The 16,258-nt window shown below is 39.9% G+C and overlaps 1 protein-coding gene across 3 annotated transcripts in view; it reads left to right on the forward strand.

The window, feature by feature from the left end:
• Window positions 1-16,258, forward strand: part of MORF4L1 (mortality factor 4 like 1) — a 29,727-nt gene that overhangs the window by 4,614 nt on the left and 8,855 nt on the right. Inside the window, exons 2-6 of one of the 3 annotated variants that reach the window (XM_064366112.1) lie at window positions 1,727-1,773; window positions 4,561-4,628; window positions 9,074-9,190; window positions 10,769-10,855; window positions 11,921-12,001. In XM_064366112.1, coding sequence (XP_064222182.1) covers window positions 1,727-1,773; window positions 4,561-4,628; window positions 9,074-9,190; window positions 10,769-10,855; window positions 11,921-12,001 — 400 coding nt within the window. The remainder of the gene's footprint in view (window positions 1-1,726; window positions 1,774-4,560; window positions 4,629-9,073; window positions 9,191-10,768; window positions 10,856-11,920; window positions 12,002-16,258) is intronic. The other 2 variants (XM_064366113.1, XM_012474848.3) reach the window with 2 other exon arrangements.

Here is a 16,258-nt window from a genome sequence, read left to right on the forward strand (position 1 = left end):
GGCGGAAGCAGGTGAATCACGAGGTCAGGAGTTTGAGACCAGCCTGGCCAATATGGTGAAACCCTGTCTCTCTTAAAAATACAGACATTAGCCTAACATGGTGGCACGCTCTACTATACTGCAGCCTGGGTGACAGTGTGAAGACTCCATCTCAAATGTATATTTATAAATAAGTAAATACTTTGTGCTTTGGGAGATTCTCATGATATAGGTCTCTGGTGAGGCTTGAAAATACATAGTTTTGGCCGGGCGCGGTGGCTCACACCTGTAATCCCAGCACTTTGGGAGGCCCAGGTGGGTGGATCACAAGGTCAAGAGATCGAGACCATCCTGGCCAACATGGTGAACCCCATCTCTACTAAAAAGGACCAAAAATTAGCTGGGCGTGGTGGTGCGTGCCTGTAGTCCCAGCTACTCTGGAGGCTGAGGCAGGAGAATTGCTTGAAACCAGAAAATGGAAGTTGCAGTGAGCTGGGATTGCGCCACTGCACTCCAGCCTGACGACAGAGTGAGACTGTGTCTCAAAAAAAAAAAAAAAAAAAAAAAAAATTTAAAATTTTAATTTAAACATCATAAATTTTACTTTTTTTGAGGCGGAGTCTTACTCTGTCACCCAGGCTGGAGTGCAGTGGTGTGATCTCAGCTCACTGCAACCTCCAGCTCCTGGGTTCAAGCGATTCTCCTATCTTAGCCTCTCAAGTAACTGAGATTACAGGCACATACCACCATGCCTGGCTAATTTTTGTATTTTTAGTAGAGATGGGGTTTTGCCTTGTTGGCCAGACTAGCCTTGAACTCTTGACCTCAGGTGATTCAGCCACTTCAGCCTCTCAGAGTGCTGGAATTACAGGCATGAGCCACTGCGCCCGGCTCTAATTTTTGTATTTTTAGTAGGGAAGGGTTTTCACCATGTTGGTCAGGCTGGTCTCCAACTCTTGATCTCAAGTGATCCACCTGCCCTGGCCACCCAAAGTGCTGGGATTACAGGCATGAGCCACCATGCCCGCCTGCTCTTTTGATTTTAGAGCTAAAAAAGAGCTCACACTCATGAATACTTCAGTTGTCCATGGGTCTGATGAACTGACAAATGATGCTTCTGAGACTTCCAGATCCTGACATTTTGTTTAGTCTTGCAAGTGGACTCAACATAGACTGTAAAGTCCCAATGGTTAGGAATTATTGTCTTATTTTTTTGTTTTTTGAAGCACCTTGACACCTAGAACATCATTCCACATTTGAGGAATGAGCATAGTAAGACAGACCCCTTAATCCAGCCATCTCTGATGCATATTGATACTTTAATGTGTAGGATACTTTACTTAGTAAAAGGGTTGGAAGCAGAGGTACAAGTGAAAGGTAAGGTCCTAAACATAGAAAAACAGATGAGGAAAGCATTTTAAAAACTGTATTTTCAGATACACGTTAAAACCAACCAACCAACCAACCTTGAGAGCCTTGCAGAAGATTCTGCTTATGTGCTTAACAGGTGATAGGTAACGTGATTATTTAAGTAGATGATCTGCTAATAAATTGTATTTGTTTTTACCATCAGATACCAACGTGTTTTTGTTGTAGGGTATGGTTGAAGTTTGAGCCAAAGTGGTACTCATTTTTCCTAATTTATCTAGGAATATCCTAATAAAAGTGTGATGACTCTCTACGATGTGAATCTTTTTATATATGAGAAGGAATTACAATTAATGCAGTACTTTTTCCTCCTTTACAGGTGAGCGAGTGCTGTGCTTTCATGGGCCTCTTCTGTATGAAGCAAAGGTATGAAACCGGTTTTCTTTCGAGAAGTTGGCCAAAACTACTGGATAGATCTGCCCGTTTAATATATAGGTTCTGTGTTTTGTTGTTGCCTCAGTAAGAGCTTTGCCTTTTTTAGGTTCATAGTTCATGTATTTCTTCATCTTTCTGAGATTTTTATTGTTTTGCTTAGTGGTTCAGATTTAAAAATTGCTACTCTATTCCGTTTTTCTTTCTTTTTTTTTTTCCTCTCTTCCATTTTTCTTATTGACCTGGAAGTAGCATTTGAGGGGAATGATAGAAGGGGAAGGTGGGTTGTGGAAACAAATAGCATTTTGTGGTTAATGACTTGGTGAGAAACATGGCCAAAATTACTTTTAAATGTAAATATATGTTGATTAATCATTGAGCTAATTAAATTAGGTTAAATGTAAAAGCTAATATTAAAAGTAAGTACATTTAACTTTTTTTTTCTTTTTAAAGACGGGGTTTCACCATGTTGTTCAGGCTGGTCTTGAACTCCCGACCTCAGGTGCTCCGCCCACCTTGGCCTCCAAAGTGCTTGGATTATAGGCGTGAGCCACCGCGCCCTGCCTTTTTTTTTCTTTTGAGACTGAGTCTCGCTCTGTCAGCAGGCTGGAGTGCAGTAGTGTAGTTTCAGCTCACTGAAACTTCCGCCTCCTGGGTTCAAGCGATTCTGCCTCAGCCACGACGCCCAGCTAATTTTTACATTTTTAGTAGAGAGAGGGTTTCACCATGTTGGCCAGGATGGTCTCAATCTCTTGACCTCATGATCCTCTTGCCTCGGCCTCCCACAGTGTTGGGTTTACAGGTGTGAGCCACCGTGCCGTATATTTAACTTTTGATCAAATGTGTGCCTGGCCGTACATTTAACTTTGGATTGTTGGTTTGTCTGGGAAAGTTTGGATCCTGGGAGGCTCCCTTTATATCCGCATGTGCTCAAGTTATAAAAGCTGATTTTACATTTACCCGAAGGTAAGCAGGAGAATGCATTCCAAAGTCAAACATTTTAGTACTTTTTTTCTGCTAACTTTTTTAGTATAAATAGTTAAGACTTCATTATACTTTTGAACGGTTGGAGCTCTAAAAAATGAACCCATAAAATACAAAACAGTGCAGTGTTTAAAGGCAATTTCTGCATAAATTCTTATTGAATAGTTCTATATGTGTCTGAAAATAATCTTAATTGTAAAGTATCAGACAGTTCTGACTAAATATTAACCATTTTCACTACTATTTTTTTCCGTGTTCTAAATACACTGAAGTGTATTTTTATAGTTCTAAAGAGCCAGGCGCAGTGGCTCATGCCTGTAGTTTTGGCTGCTCAAAAGGGTGAGGCTAGAGGATTACTTCCAGGAGTTCAGGGCCAGCCTGGGCAACAAAGTGAGACTGTCTCTTTTTTTTTTTTTTTTTTTTTTTAAGACGGGGTTTCACCATGTTGGTCTGGTTGGTCTTGAACTCCCGACCTCAGGTGATCCTCCCGCCTTGGCCTCCAAAGTGCTTGGATTACAGGCGTGAGCCACCGCACCCAGCTACTGTCTCTTTAAAAAATAATAATAATTCCTAAAATGGCTGAATTTGGATATGTGGAGATGGTCAGGAATTTCTAAGTATATGTATATATACACATCTTTTTTTTTTTTTTCTGAGACGGAATCTTGCTCTGTCGTTGAGGCTGGAGTGCAGTGGCAGGATCTCGGCTCACTGCAACTGCAACTTCTGCCTCCTGGGTTCAAGCGATTCTCCTGCCTCAGTCTCCCGAGTAGCTGGGATTACAGGCGCTTGCCACCACACCCAGCTAATTTAGGGATTTTTAGTAGATTTTCACCATGTTGTTCAGACTGGTCTCGAGCTCCCAACCTCCTGATCCACCTGCCTCGGCCTCCCAAAGTGCTGGGATTACAGATGTAAGCCACCGCGCCCAGCCAGTATATGTATATGTACATATATCATAATGATACGTCTATACATTTTAGAAGTGTTCAATTATGACTCGTGGCCAGGTGCCGTGATGTACAAGCCTGTACTCCCAGGGCTTTGGGGAGCTGAGGCAGGAGGATTGCTTGAGGCCGGGAGTTGGAGACCAGTCTGGTCAACATAGCAAGACTGTCTCTGAAAAAAAAAAAAAAAAAAAAAAAATTATGTGTTCCTGAAAAATTTGTATCCCTGAATGTTATTTTTGTTATGTCAGCTTTTGGCGAACTTTACTAAACTGGCTGATTTTTCTCCTGGCAGCTGACACTCTGGTGAACAATTTTTGAGTTGAAGCTATTGAAACAAATTAAACTGTTGTGGGTATTTTGGTTTGTGTCTTATAAAGACTTAAATCCAAAACTAGGTACTCATCATTTGTCATAGTTAATGACTTTTTATTCTAATAATTCCTTTTGTTTGGCTGCTTTTTTTTCTCTTTTTTTTTGCATTTTTTTTTAAAGGCATTGCTTTAGAGGAATTTGCTTTTGAAATAAATACAGCTGCTGGCTGATTAGACTGAAGAAAAACAAACATAGATTTCATTAACTGTCCTTGGATAGCTTTTGTAGTCTGTTGTTTTAAGATTTAGGGTAACCTTTTATGCTTGTGGTTCTCAGCTTTGTTGGACCTTTTGTGACTAATCTGCAGTTTTTGTAACAAGTATTCTATAAGCTTAACTAGTGTTCTCTTAGTCATTTTGTTTAGGCCACCATAAAGCTTGTGTAGAGTGTCTTTGAAGGATGATTTGAAAAGGTAGTGTCTCTCTTTTTAAAAAAAAAAAAGTCTTAAGTGAATTATTATTTTTTTAAATTTCAGTGTGTAAAGGTTGCCATAAAGGACAAACAAGTGAAATACTTCATACATTACAGTGGTTGGAATAAAAAGTGAGTATTAGATCTTAAAATTTTATTTATAATTAACAAAATAGCTTGTATCACTGACTAGCGTGACAAGCATATGCTTTTCAGTTTTCATTTCTTCTGCGGTTTTAATGTAATACAGTACATATTGAAGTAAGGGTGAATCATTAGAAATTAGGGTACTCAGCCATTTTAATTTAAATGTACTTGGTTCTTGGGAGTATTATGTTCTAGTGTAATACTTAATAGTCGTATAGCCAAGCAGTTATTCTGGTTGAATGTGACAATCACAAGTTTTTCTGTTTTTCTTTCCTGGTTTTGGTACAGTTTTAGGATAGCCTGAATTTCTGGCCTTATCACAAACATGTTGATAACATATGTTATTTCAAGCAGCTGTGCTCAAAACTTGTTGGGTTTTCTGTCTAGAAAAGAGAAGAGGATAAAGGTTTCTTGATTGGGAAATAATGACAGAATTTACCAACCCTTATTTTGAACTTTGGAAACATGATTTAGTGTTGACAGAAAATGACTTCATGTGACTCACTTTTTACCATATGATTTAACACAGAAACAAATTCAATTATAGAGTCTCACCCCTAAGCCTTTTTTTTGTTTTTTTGTTTTCTGTTGTTTTTTTTTTTTTGAGACGGAGTTTCGCTCTTGTTACCCAGGCTGGAGTGCAGTGGCGCCACCTCGGCTCACCGCAACCTCTGCCTCCTGGGTTCAGGCAATTCTCCTGCCTCAGCCTCCTGCGTTTTTTGTTTTTTTTTTAAAGACAAGAGTTTCGCTCTTGTTACCCAGGCTGGAGTGCAATGGCATGATCTTGGCTCACTGCAACCTCGTCCTCCTGGGTTCAAGTGATTCTCCTGCCTCAGCCTCCCGAGTAGCTGGGATTACAGGCTCCTGCCACCATGCCCTGCCAATTTTTTGTATTTTTAGTAGAGACAGTGTTTCACATTGTTGGCCAGGCTGGTCTTGAACTTCTGACCTCAGGTGATCTGCCTGCCTGGGCCTCCCAAAGTGTTGGGATTACAGGCATGAGCCACCACATCTGGTTTTGTTTTTTTTTTTTTTTTTTTTTTTTTTTTTTTTTTTGGTAAAGCACTGATGTTATTAATCTATTTCTAGGAATGGACAGTGGGTATAGATTGAACACATTCAAGAATGTCCATTCAGTGGAACTCTCAGTGATGGGACTTTTCTCCTTAGGCTTCACAGAATAACCCTGTCTAAAAATTTGCCCAAGTCTCTATTTGGTGATTGTAATTAAAAGATTTGTAATTTTTACTATGGGAAGTTTTGCATTTTATTAATGATGCTCTGTCTTTCAAAGATAGCACCGCCATTGCTATTTAATATGGTTCTTTAGGAATTGCTCTTTAGTAACTTAAGACTTTGTGTCACCTGACCAAGCTCTAGTACCTGGTTTACCATGGGAGCAGTGCCATCTGATTTGATGAGTACTCTGTTACTATGGAAGGAAGTTTTTTCCCCTATGAAGTTCACTGGCCCTGTGACATTGGTCTTGTTTCATTTAGTACTCTATCCAGGTGACCAACCCAGTTAATTTTATTTCTTTGTTAGAAAGTTGTTTTCACATATCAGATGCTTTCAGTTGAGAAGAATTTATCAGACCTTTCACTTCTCTTCCGTTAATATAAATGTGGAAAGGTAGAAATCTGAAATGCATAAAAGTGTATCCTGGCAACTTGTGGGTTTTTTCCCCAGTTAATAATTAAAGTTTTTTTTTTTTTTTTTTTTGAGACTGTTTTCGCTCTTGTTGCCCTGGCTGGAGTGCAATGGCGTGATCTTGGTACAAGCGATTTTCCTGTCTCAGCCTCCCAAGTAGATGGGATTACAGGCGCATGCCACCATGCTCGGCTGATTTTTGTATTTTTAGTAGAGATGGGGTTTCATCGTATTGGTCAGGCTAGTCTCAAACTTCTGGCCTCAGGTGATCTGCCTGCCATGGCCTCCCAAAGTGCTAGGATTATGGGCATGAGCCACTACACCTGGCCTTAAAGTTACAGTATTTCTAATAATGAGTGTGATGTGGCTGCACACTCCTTTAGTTCCAGCTACTTGGAAGGCTGAGGCAGGAGGACTATTTGAGCCCAGGAGTTTGAGGGTAGGGTGAGCTATGATGTGCCATTGTACTCTAGCCTGAGTGACAGTGCAAGAACTGGACTCCTTTAAAAAGAAACAACAACACGTATTTCTAATAATAATAGATAGTACCTAATGATGGTAGGTAACTTCAGCCTCATGGACTTGTATTTTCCCAATTGAGACAATAATGGAGGAAACGGTCTTGGTAGAAGTCAACTGTGATTTTAATACTAAACGGATTCTAATATCTAGGAAACAGGGAAGTGTCTAGTGACTCCAAGTGTGTTTCATAGCTTTTTCTTCCTAAACAATGCCTTGCTAAAACTGCATTTCAGTATACTTACGTATATTTTACATACTGGTATTCTGACAATAACAATATGCAGATAAAATTGAGAGTAATAAGAATCTCATTTCTCTATAGGAAAGATAATACCTTGATTTTATACATACTACGAGTGGGAAAGTTAAAGACCATACAGGATATCAAAGAAAAATACAAAGCAAATTTATGGGTTAGGCCTACTCTCGTCCACCTCTTGCATTTTTAAGGAATTGTTTTAGAACCAGGTGTGGGGGTGCCTATAGTTTTAGCTTGTTAGGAGGCTGAGGTTGAGCTCAGGAGTTTGAGGCCAGCCTGGACAACATAGCTAGACACCCCTCTTAGAATTAAATAAGCAAATAAAACTTTTAAAAAAGTGATTGAGGCTGAGCACGGTGGATTATGCCTGTAATCTCAGCACTTTGGGAGGCCAAGACAGATGGATCACTTGAGGTCAGGAGTTTGAGTCCAGCCTGGCCAACGTGGTGAAACCTTGTCTCTACTAAAAATAAAAAAAATTAGCCGGGCACAGTGATACACGCCTGTAGTCCCACCTGCTCGGGAGGCTGAGGCAGGAGAATCTCTTGAACCTGTGATGGGGAGGTTGCAGTGAGCTGAGATCACACCACTGTATTCCAGCTTGGGTGACAGAGTGAGACTCAGAAAAAAAAAAAGTGATTGAACACATTAAGGGAAACTATGAAAAAGGAATAGAAGAGAGAAGATATTTTTGAAAACCTTAAAAAATTGTTTTAGAATTTCACTTTGTGAATACAGCTTTTTTGCTTAGTTCTTTTTCACATATAATAGATACCCTGTATAAAATTGCACACGTAGATAAGTACAGTGCGAAGACTGGATTTTAAGTAGCATTTGTAGTGTGTCACAAATTGTGAAAATACCAAATGCTTGTATTTTCTGATTTTATTGATTCCCAAAGTAATGGACGTTTCTTTCTTTGGTGTATTGTAGTCCAGTAACTCAAAGAAATAATAGGTTTGTGTAGATTTTTTTGTTCTCATAATTTGACACGTATTACTGATTGGGAAAATTTTAAAATAGCACCAAATATTAGAGATTTGTTACTATCTTTGTAGATGTATTGAGGAATATTAATATATCAGAAATGTCTTTGGTTCACTTGGTATGTAAATATATGTAATACTGAAAGAATTTTAGCTCTAGAAAATCTTTAAAGAAGCCTTTAAACTCATTTTGAAAGGAGGAGGAGTTATTCACCTACCTAATAAGTGTATTGTGTATTTAGTCTATGTAAATACTGCCCATGGATCATTGTGACTCTGGGTATTAGTCATGTTACCTTTAGAAAATTAGGAAATTATTTTATGCTTGACCTGTATATAAAATTTTTTGAGTGTTTGGCCTTCAGTTATTAACATGGATCATTGTAAATTTGGGAATTGCACTCGCAAATGACCTTTAGAAAATTCTGAAATTCTCTTACGCTTGACTTAAGTATAAAAATTTCTGAATGTTTGACCTTCAGTTATTACCCCAGTAGTCATGTTCGTTAGAGCAAAAGATGTCCACTTCATTTTTCTTTGCTTCAGCAAGGATTTTCAGCTCTTTACATATAAAGGAAACTCTGGCTGTAACTTGGTGTTTAGAACAAGGTGCTTTTTTAAAATACATTTTGTATATCAGTGGGAAGGGGTTTGTAAGGTTCTAAAATGGAACCTTGTGGTAATTAAAAATTGGCTAACTCCCTTTGATTTAGAATTGGAATAGATATAAATACACGTAAATATCTCCAAAATAACCTTCTCATTTTGAAAATGGTTTGTGGGGTACTTATTAAAATTCAACAAAACCTTAATCCCCAAATTGGAATTTTCTTAAACTTCAGTTAATCTTTTTTCAAAAACATAATAGAGGATTGAGATTTCTAAGTTTTCAAACCTCATTGGAATTTGTTGACACAGACAAATATTCCATTTGTAAATGAATCTTAATAAAGCTGAAGCTAAATTCTGCACCTGATTACTGAGATCACTTTGTACTATGCTGTCTGTATCAGAAGTGCTGTGAGGCCCAGGCGCTCTGAAAAATCTTTGAAGACACATGAGGATTTTGTAGCCCTTTTTCCTGTTCCTGAAGGAGCTCCCTCAGTACACCACCCCCTCCTGACCTCTAGGTAAATGCATGTTTTGAAGTTTTCTCTAGGAAATCATGTTGAAGATTGCTTTTTATTATTTTCCTTTCGGCTGTATTATATAAGAGGTCAGAGGTGGGAAATTATGAAACAAAAGAAGGTGTTAAACAATTTTTTTTAATTGGTTACCTTTTTAAATTGGTTACCTTGAGAATACACCTAATTGTGTCACGAAAGGAGCTCCATCAGCAGGAGAAAAGATTTACTGCTCAAAAAATTTAGCATTCCCTAAGAAATAACCTTGTTTTTGTTTACTTTTTTGAGGAAAAACCAGAGTCAGAAATTGTTTTGAACAAGCTTTTTGAAGTGCCAGAATGCCTTAATATTTTTAAGAGAGTTGGTTTTGACTTTAATTTAGAAAGCCAGCTTTCTAATCTGCCTCAAAAGTTAGTATGTGTTCATTTGTGAGTGAATGAAGGTGAAGAATGGTGTCAAATCATTTTAATACTTTACAGATTTAGCTAAAGGAATCTACATGATGTTTTGAGTATTGTAGACTTCTTTGTATGTTTCTGACATACCTTTAGTGTTTGTTATTTTGTGTCAGGGATTCTCAAGTGTTTTACATGTATTCTTACAACAATTTTTTGAGATAGGTACTGTTGTTATCCTCATTTCATAGATGATGAAATGAAAATCCAGAGAGCTGTATGGAACTTTGTCATTATACACAGCTAATTATCCAGTTGGTTTTATTTATTTTTAAATTTTTTTATTTTTTGAGATGGAGTCTTGCTCTTGTCGCCCAGGCTGGAGTGCAGTGGCACAAACTCAGCTCACTGCAACCTGCGCCTGCTGGGTTCAAGTGATTCTCCTGCCTCAGGCCCCCACCCCCACCCCAAGCAGCTGGGACTACAGGCACACACCACCACACCTGGCTAACTTTTTGTATTTTTAGTAGAGACTGGGTTTCACCATGTTGATCAGGCTGGTCTCGAACTCCTGACCTTGTGATCTGTCTGCCTCAGCCTCCCAAAGTGCTGGGATTACGGGCATGAGCCTGGCCAACATGGTGAAACGCTATCTCTCCTAAAAATACAAAAATTAGCCAGGCAAGGTGGCATGTGCCTGTAGTCCCATCCGCTCAGGAGGCTGAGGCAGGAGAATTGCTTGAACTCAGGAAGTGGAGGTTGCAGTGAGCTGAGATCGAGCCACTGTACTCCAGCCTGGGCGACAGAGCGAGACTCCATCTCCAAAAAAAAAGTGTTTTTGATTTCTGTGCTTTATTTTTGGCGGTTAAACTCTTTAAGATAAGGCTAATCACTTAGGTAATCTTACGTTAAGTGCTATACTCTTAAACCTTAAACCATTTCTAAAAATGATCTGAGTAATCTACTTTCAGACTCTGGCAGCTTAGATTTGGAATGCTACTTCTGAAAATAAAAAGTTTTCCTTTTTACAGAACAGACTTCATTCGATTTTCGTTTTAGTCGAGAATATATTTGTAGTGCCAGTTCATCAAGTTACTTCAGAGAAATCCAGTCTTGCCGCTTGGATCTCAGAAAATTAATTGGAGAACAGAGTATTTTTGAGTGAAATTTTAACTTTCCTCTTTTTCAGTTGGGATGAGTGGGTTCCAGAGAGCCGAGTACTCAAATATGTGGACACCAATTTGCAGAAACAGCGAGAACTTCAAAAAGCCAATCAGTAAGTTTGTTTTGTGAACTGAATATTAAGGACAAATGCCTGTAGATTAATTTTTGGACATGGAATGAACAGTGGAGATCACATTGGCTGCCCGCCCTGCCTATAAAATGATTCTTGGTGTCTCTCAGCTGCTGTGTTACAGCTTTGACTTCAAGTGATCAAACAAGTCATTTCTAGGCAAAGGACATAGCATACCTGCCATTACTTGAGCTTATCCTTAGACCTAGGTAGAAAACAGCAGAATGTTGTTGGAAATTGCTGTAGGTATGAACTCATTGATAAAAACATCTTTCTTATTTTGGGAGCTCTGTGGAAGACACATTTGATGGGGAAACAAAGCAAACGAGACATTTCCTATTTTGTCTTTCATCTTTGAAAGCACAGGAAAAGGGACCTTGAAAAACTATGTAATTTCAAAGTTGAAATGTATATTTACAAAAATTAAAAAGATAATGGGAAATGGGAACAAATGAAACAGTGGGATTAGTGAATTCCAAAACAGAAATGGAGTTTTCAGTGATACGAGAACAATCTACTAACAGTCACTTTTTAAAAAATTATTTATTTATTTAGACGGAGTTTTGCTCTTGTCGCCCAGGCTGGAGTGCAGTGGCGTAAAAGTTACCCCGCTGGGTTCAAGCGATTCTCCTGTCTCAGCCTCCCAAGTAGCTGGGATTACAGGTGCATGCCACCATGCTTGGCTAATTTTTGTAGTTTTAGTAAAGATGGGGTTTCACCATGTTGGTGAGGCTGGTCTTGAACTCCAGACCTCAGGTGATCTGCCCACCTCAGCCTTCCAAAGTGCTGGGATTACAGGCATGAGCCACCACATCTGGCCTACAGTCACTTTTTATTATATTGGTTTTAATTGAGCCCTTTGCTCTTTACTTGAGTGTTTTGTTTGATTTTTTTTTTTTTTTTTGGTAATATATGATCTCTGTCCAACTTGTTAAAAACTTGGTGCCAGAATTTGAATATAAATTCCTAATGGAATCAGGCTGTCATAATTTATTTTGTCACATAAATGCTCATTTTATGATGACATTACTGAAATTATTTTTGAAGGGAGCAGTATGCAGAGGGGAAGATGAGAGGGGCTGCCCCAGGAAAGAAGACATCTGGTCTGCAACAGAAAAATGTTGAAGTGTAAGAAGCTCTTTGTTTTGATTTTGCATGCTATATGTGAAGATAATATTTGATACTCATTATGTGTTAGACTGTGTTGAAAATGGAAGCGTTGGAACATTATCGGAACCAGTGAGAATCCCATTCCTCAGGTATCAGGTCATTAAAATCATTTAAAATACATATTCCTTAATTTTCCTCAGCACGTTCCCCCTCCCTCTAAGTTGTGTGTATAAACATATGTGTATGTAATGTTTTCTCTTACAAAGGTAGTATTAGTGGCTATAAGTTTTGAGATAATTTTTTGGCAAGCCTTTTTTTTTTCAACTATAAAATTTAAATACAATAGGAATATGGCAAGCCTTTTCAAACCTAAAAAGTAAGTACTGGTAAGCGCTAAAAATCCGTATGAATTAATCCCCACTTTGGTGAAACCCATGGTAAGAATATATGAGAAGTTAAGGTGTTTTTTTGTTTTTTTTTTTTTCTGAGACGGAGTTTCGCTCTTGATACCCAGGCTGGAGTGCAATGGCACGATCTCGGCTCACCGCAACCTCCGCCTCCTGGGTTCAGGCAATTCTCCTGCCTCAGCCTCCTGAGTAGCTGGGATTACAGGCACGCGCCACCATGCCCAGCTAATTTTTTGTATTAGTAGAGACGGGGTTTCACCATGTTGACCAGGATGGTCTCGATCTCTTGACCTTGTGATCCACCCGCCTCGGCCTCCCAACGTGCTAGGATTACAGGCTTGAGCCACCGCGCCCAGCCGAGAAGTTAAGGTTTTAAACAACTGCCCTCCCGGTCCCCACCTTCAAGAAAACCATTACTTTTTTTTTTTCTTTTTTTTTTTTTTTTGAGACAGAGTCTCATTCCATCACCAGGCGCCAGGCTGGAGTGCAGTGGCGTGACCTCGGCTCACTGCAACCTCTGCCTCCTGGGTTCAAGCAATTCTCTGCCTCAACCTTTAGAGGAGTTGGGATTACAGGCATCCGCCACAATGCCTGGCTAATTTTTTTTTTTTTTTTTTTTTTTTTTTTTTGAGACCGAGTCTTGCTCTGCCTCCAGGCTGGAGTGCAGTGGTGCAATCTCGGCTCACTGCAACCTCCACCTCTCGGGTTCAAGTGATTCTCCTGCCTCAGCCTCCTGAGTAGCTCGGACTACAAGTGCGTGCCACCACGCCCTGCTGATTTTGTATTTTTGGTAGAGATGGGGTTTCACCATGTTGGCCAGGATGGTCTCGATCTATTGACCTCATGATCTGTGCCCGCCTTGGTCTCCCAAAGTGTTGGGATTACAGGCGTGAGCCACTGCGCCCAGCCATTTTTTTGTATTTTTTTAGTAGAGACAGGGTTTCACCATGCTGGTCTTGAACTTTTTTTTTTTTTTTTTTAGACAGAGTTTTGCTTTTGTTGCCCAGATTGGAGTGCAATGGCATGATCTTTGCTCACTGCAACCTCTGCCTTTTGGGTTCAAGTGATTCTCCCAGCCTCCCGAGTAGCTGGGATTACAGGCATGCACCACCATGACTGGCTAATTTTTGTATTTTTAGTAGAGATGGGGTTTCATTATGTTGGTCAGGCTGGTCTTGAACTCCTGACCTTAGATGATCCACCCAACTTGGCCTCCCAAAGTGTTGGGATTACAGGTGTGAACCAGTGCTCCCAGCCCAAAACATTGCATCTTGTTAAGTCTGGAATTTAGAACATCTTGGTAACAAGCCTAGAGTGAGAATATTTAAAGTTTATGTAGGCCTGTGCTGTTGCTCACATGTGTAATTCCACTGCTTTGGGAGACTGAGGTAGGAGGATGGTTTGAGCCCAGGAGTTTGAGACTAACTTGGGCAACATTGGGAGACCCCGGTTCTACAAAAAAAATTAGCTGGGATTGGGAGGAGTGGTGGCACATGCTTGTAGTCCCACCTATTCAGGAGGCCGAGGTGGGAGGATCACCTGAGCCCTGGAGGTTAAGGCTGCACTTCAGTCTTGGCGATAGAGTGAGAACCTGTCTCAAAAAAAAAAAACCAAAAAGTTTTATGTTCCTGAAAGTGGATGACAAGAGTGGTAACTTAATAAGTATTCTTAAGTATTTGTAATATAAAAATAAAAACAAGACCTGCACGGTGGCTAAGGCCTATAATCCCAGCACTTTGGGAGCCTGAGGTGGGTGGATTGCCTGAGGTCGGCTTCAAGACCAGCCTGACCAACATAGTGAAAAAATTAGTTGGGCGTGGTGGCGGATGTCTATAATCCCAACATACTAGGGAGGCGGAGTCAGGAAAATCGCTTGAATTCTGGAGGCGGAGGTTGCAGTGAGCCGAGATAGCTCCATTGCACTGCAGCCTGGGCAACAGGAATGAAACTCTGTCTCAAAATAAACAGAAAAACCAAAGATCATGACTTTTATAAGAGGTCATTTTATTTCTTGCCAGACTTAATGATCTGACTTTTCTACTTAAAGTAGGGTGTTGGCCGGGCGCGGTGGCTCAAGCCTGTAATCTCAGCACTTTGGGAGGCCGAGGCAGGTGGATCAGGAGGTCAAGAGATCGAGACCATCCTGGTCAACATGGTGAAACCCCGTCTCTACTAATACAAAAAAATTAGCTGAGCATAGTGGCGCGTGCCTGTAATCCCAGCTACTCAGGAGGCTGAGGCAGGAGAATTGCCTGAACCCAGGAGGTGGAGGTTGCGGTGAGCCGAGATCGTGCCATTGCACTCCAGCCTGGGTAACAAGAGCGAAACTCCGTCTCAAAAAAAAAAAAAAAAAAAAAAAAAGTAGGGTGTTATGCCCAGTGCTCTAGGAGTTGAGGTGGGAGTGATTGCTTCAGGCCAAGAGTTCTAGACTGCAGTGATCTGTGATTGTACCACTTGCCCTCTTTGCCTCTTAAAAATAAGTAAAGTCTTGCTAATGAAGGTATTTAATATTTAATACATTCGGAGTTTTTTTTTTTTTTTTAACTTTTTGGTGAGAAGATAATTGATTTGGCAAGAAGGAAGTGTGTAACTTTGAGGATTGTCCAGTTTTATAAGTGGTGTCATGTTTTCATGATCTGGTTTTTTTGAAAACTGTAGTATATTTCATTAGCATTTCATAGTAATTTCATCTTAAAAGGCAGTAATTTTATAGAGAAAACCAAGATTTTTATTAATAAAATAATAGTTTATAACTAATTCTTTATTACTCTCCTAAAAATTGTTATATAGAAATCCATGTGGTGGTATGCCATAAGTTATTTGCATTTAATATAGTATTATGAATTTTTTTTTTTTTTTTGGAGACATACTCACTCTGTCACCCAGGCTGTAGTGCAGTGGTGCGATCTTGGCTCACTGCAACCCCCACCTCCCAGATTCAAGGGATTCTCCTGCCTCAGTCTTCTGAGTAGCTGGGATTACACTCGCATGCCACCATGCCCAGCTAATTTTTGTAGTTTTGGTAAAGATGGAGTTTCACCATGTTGGCCAGGCTGATCTCGAACTCCTGACCTCATGATCCACTTGCCTTGGCCTCCTAAAGTGCTGGGATTTACAGGTGTGAGCCACCACCCCTGGTGAAATAAAGTCTTAAAATTCAAATTTCTCATCCTTGGATGATAGGAGCCTCTTCAAATTGGCTCCTGAGTCTTTTGAAGGATCCAGAGTCTAGAAGTTTGAAGCATGAATGTCCAGTTTTATGGGATTCATGGAAGTGTACATGTTGAATATCTGTTACCTGAAATGGTTCAGCCCAGAAGAGTTTCAGATTTCAGACTCTCTTGATTTTGGAATGTTTGTTTTTGTTTTTGTTTTGAGATGGAGTTTCGCTCTTGTTACCCAGGCTGGAGTGCAATGGCGCAATCTCGGCTCACCGCAACCTCTGCCTCCTAGGTTCAAGCAATTCTCCTACCCCGAGTAGCTGGGATTACAGGCACGCGCCACCATGCCCAGCTAATTTTTGTATTTTTAGTAGAGACGGGGTTTCACCTTGTTTACCAGGATGGTCTCGATCTCTTGACCTCGTGATCCACCCGCCTCGGCCTCCCAAAGTGCTGGGATTACAGGTGTGAGCCACCGCGCCTGGACGTGATTTTGGAATGTTTGCATTGTACTTAATTGTTGGACATCTGAAATACAAAGTCCAAAATGTTCCAGTGAGCATTTCCTTTGAATTTCATGTTGGCTCAAAAAGTTGGGATTTTTGGAGCATTTTGGCTTTGGGATGCTGAACCTGTATATTTTATAGATCTTTTACTTTTGAGTTGAGATCACTTGTCAGTGTTATAATTTTATATTACAGAATTAG

The sequence above is a fragment of the Aotus nancymaae genome, unplaced genomic scaffold (genome assembly GCF_030222135.1).
Source record: "Aotus nancymaae isolate 86718 unplaced genomic scaffold, 86718_ANA_hifiasm-v0.15.2.pri h1tg000064l_0, whole genome shotgun sequence".
NCBI classification, from domain to species: domain Eukaryota; kingdom Metazoa; phylum Chordata; class Mammalia; order Primates; family Aotidae; genus Aotus; species Aotus nancymaae.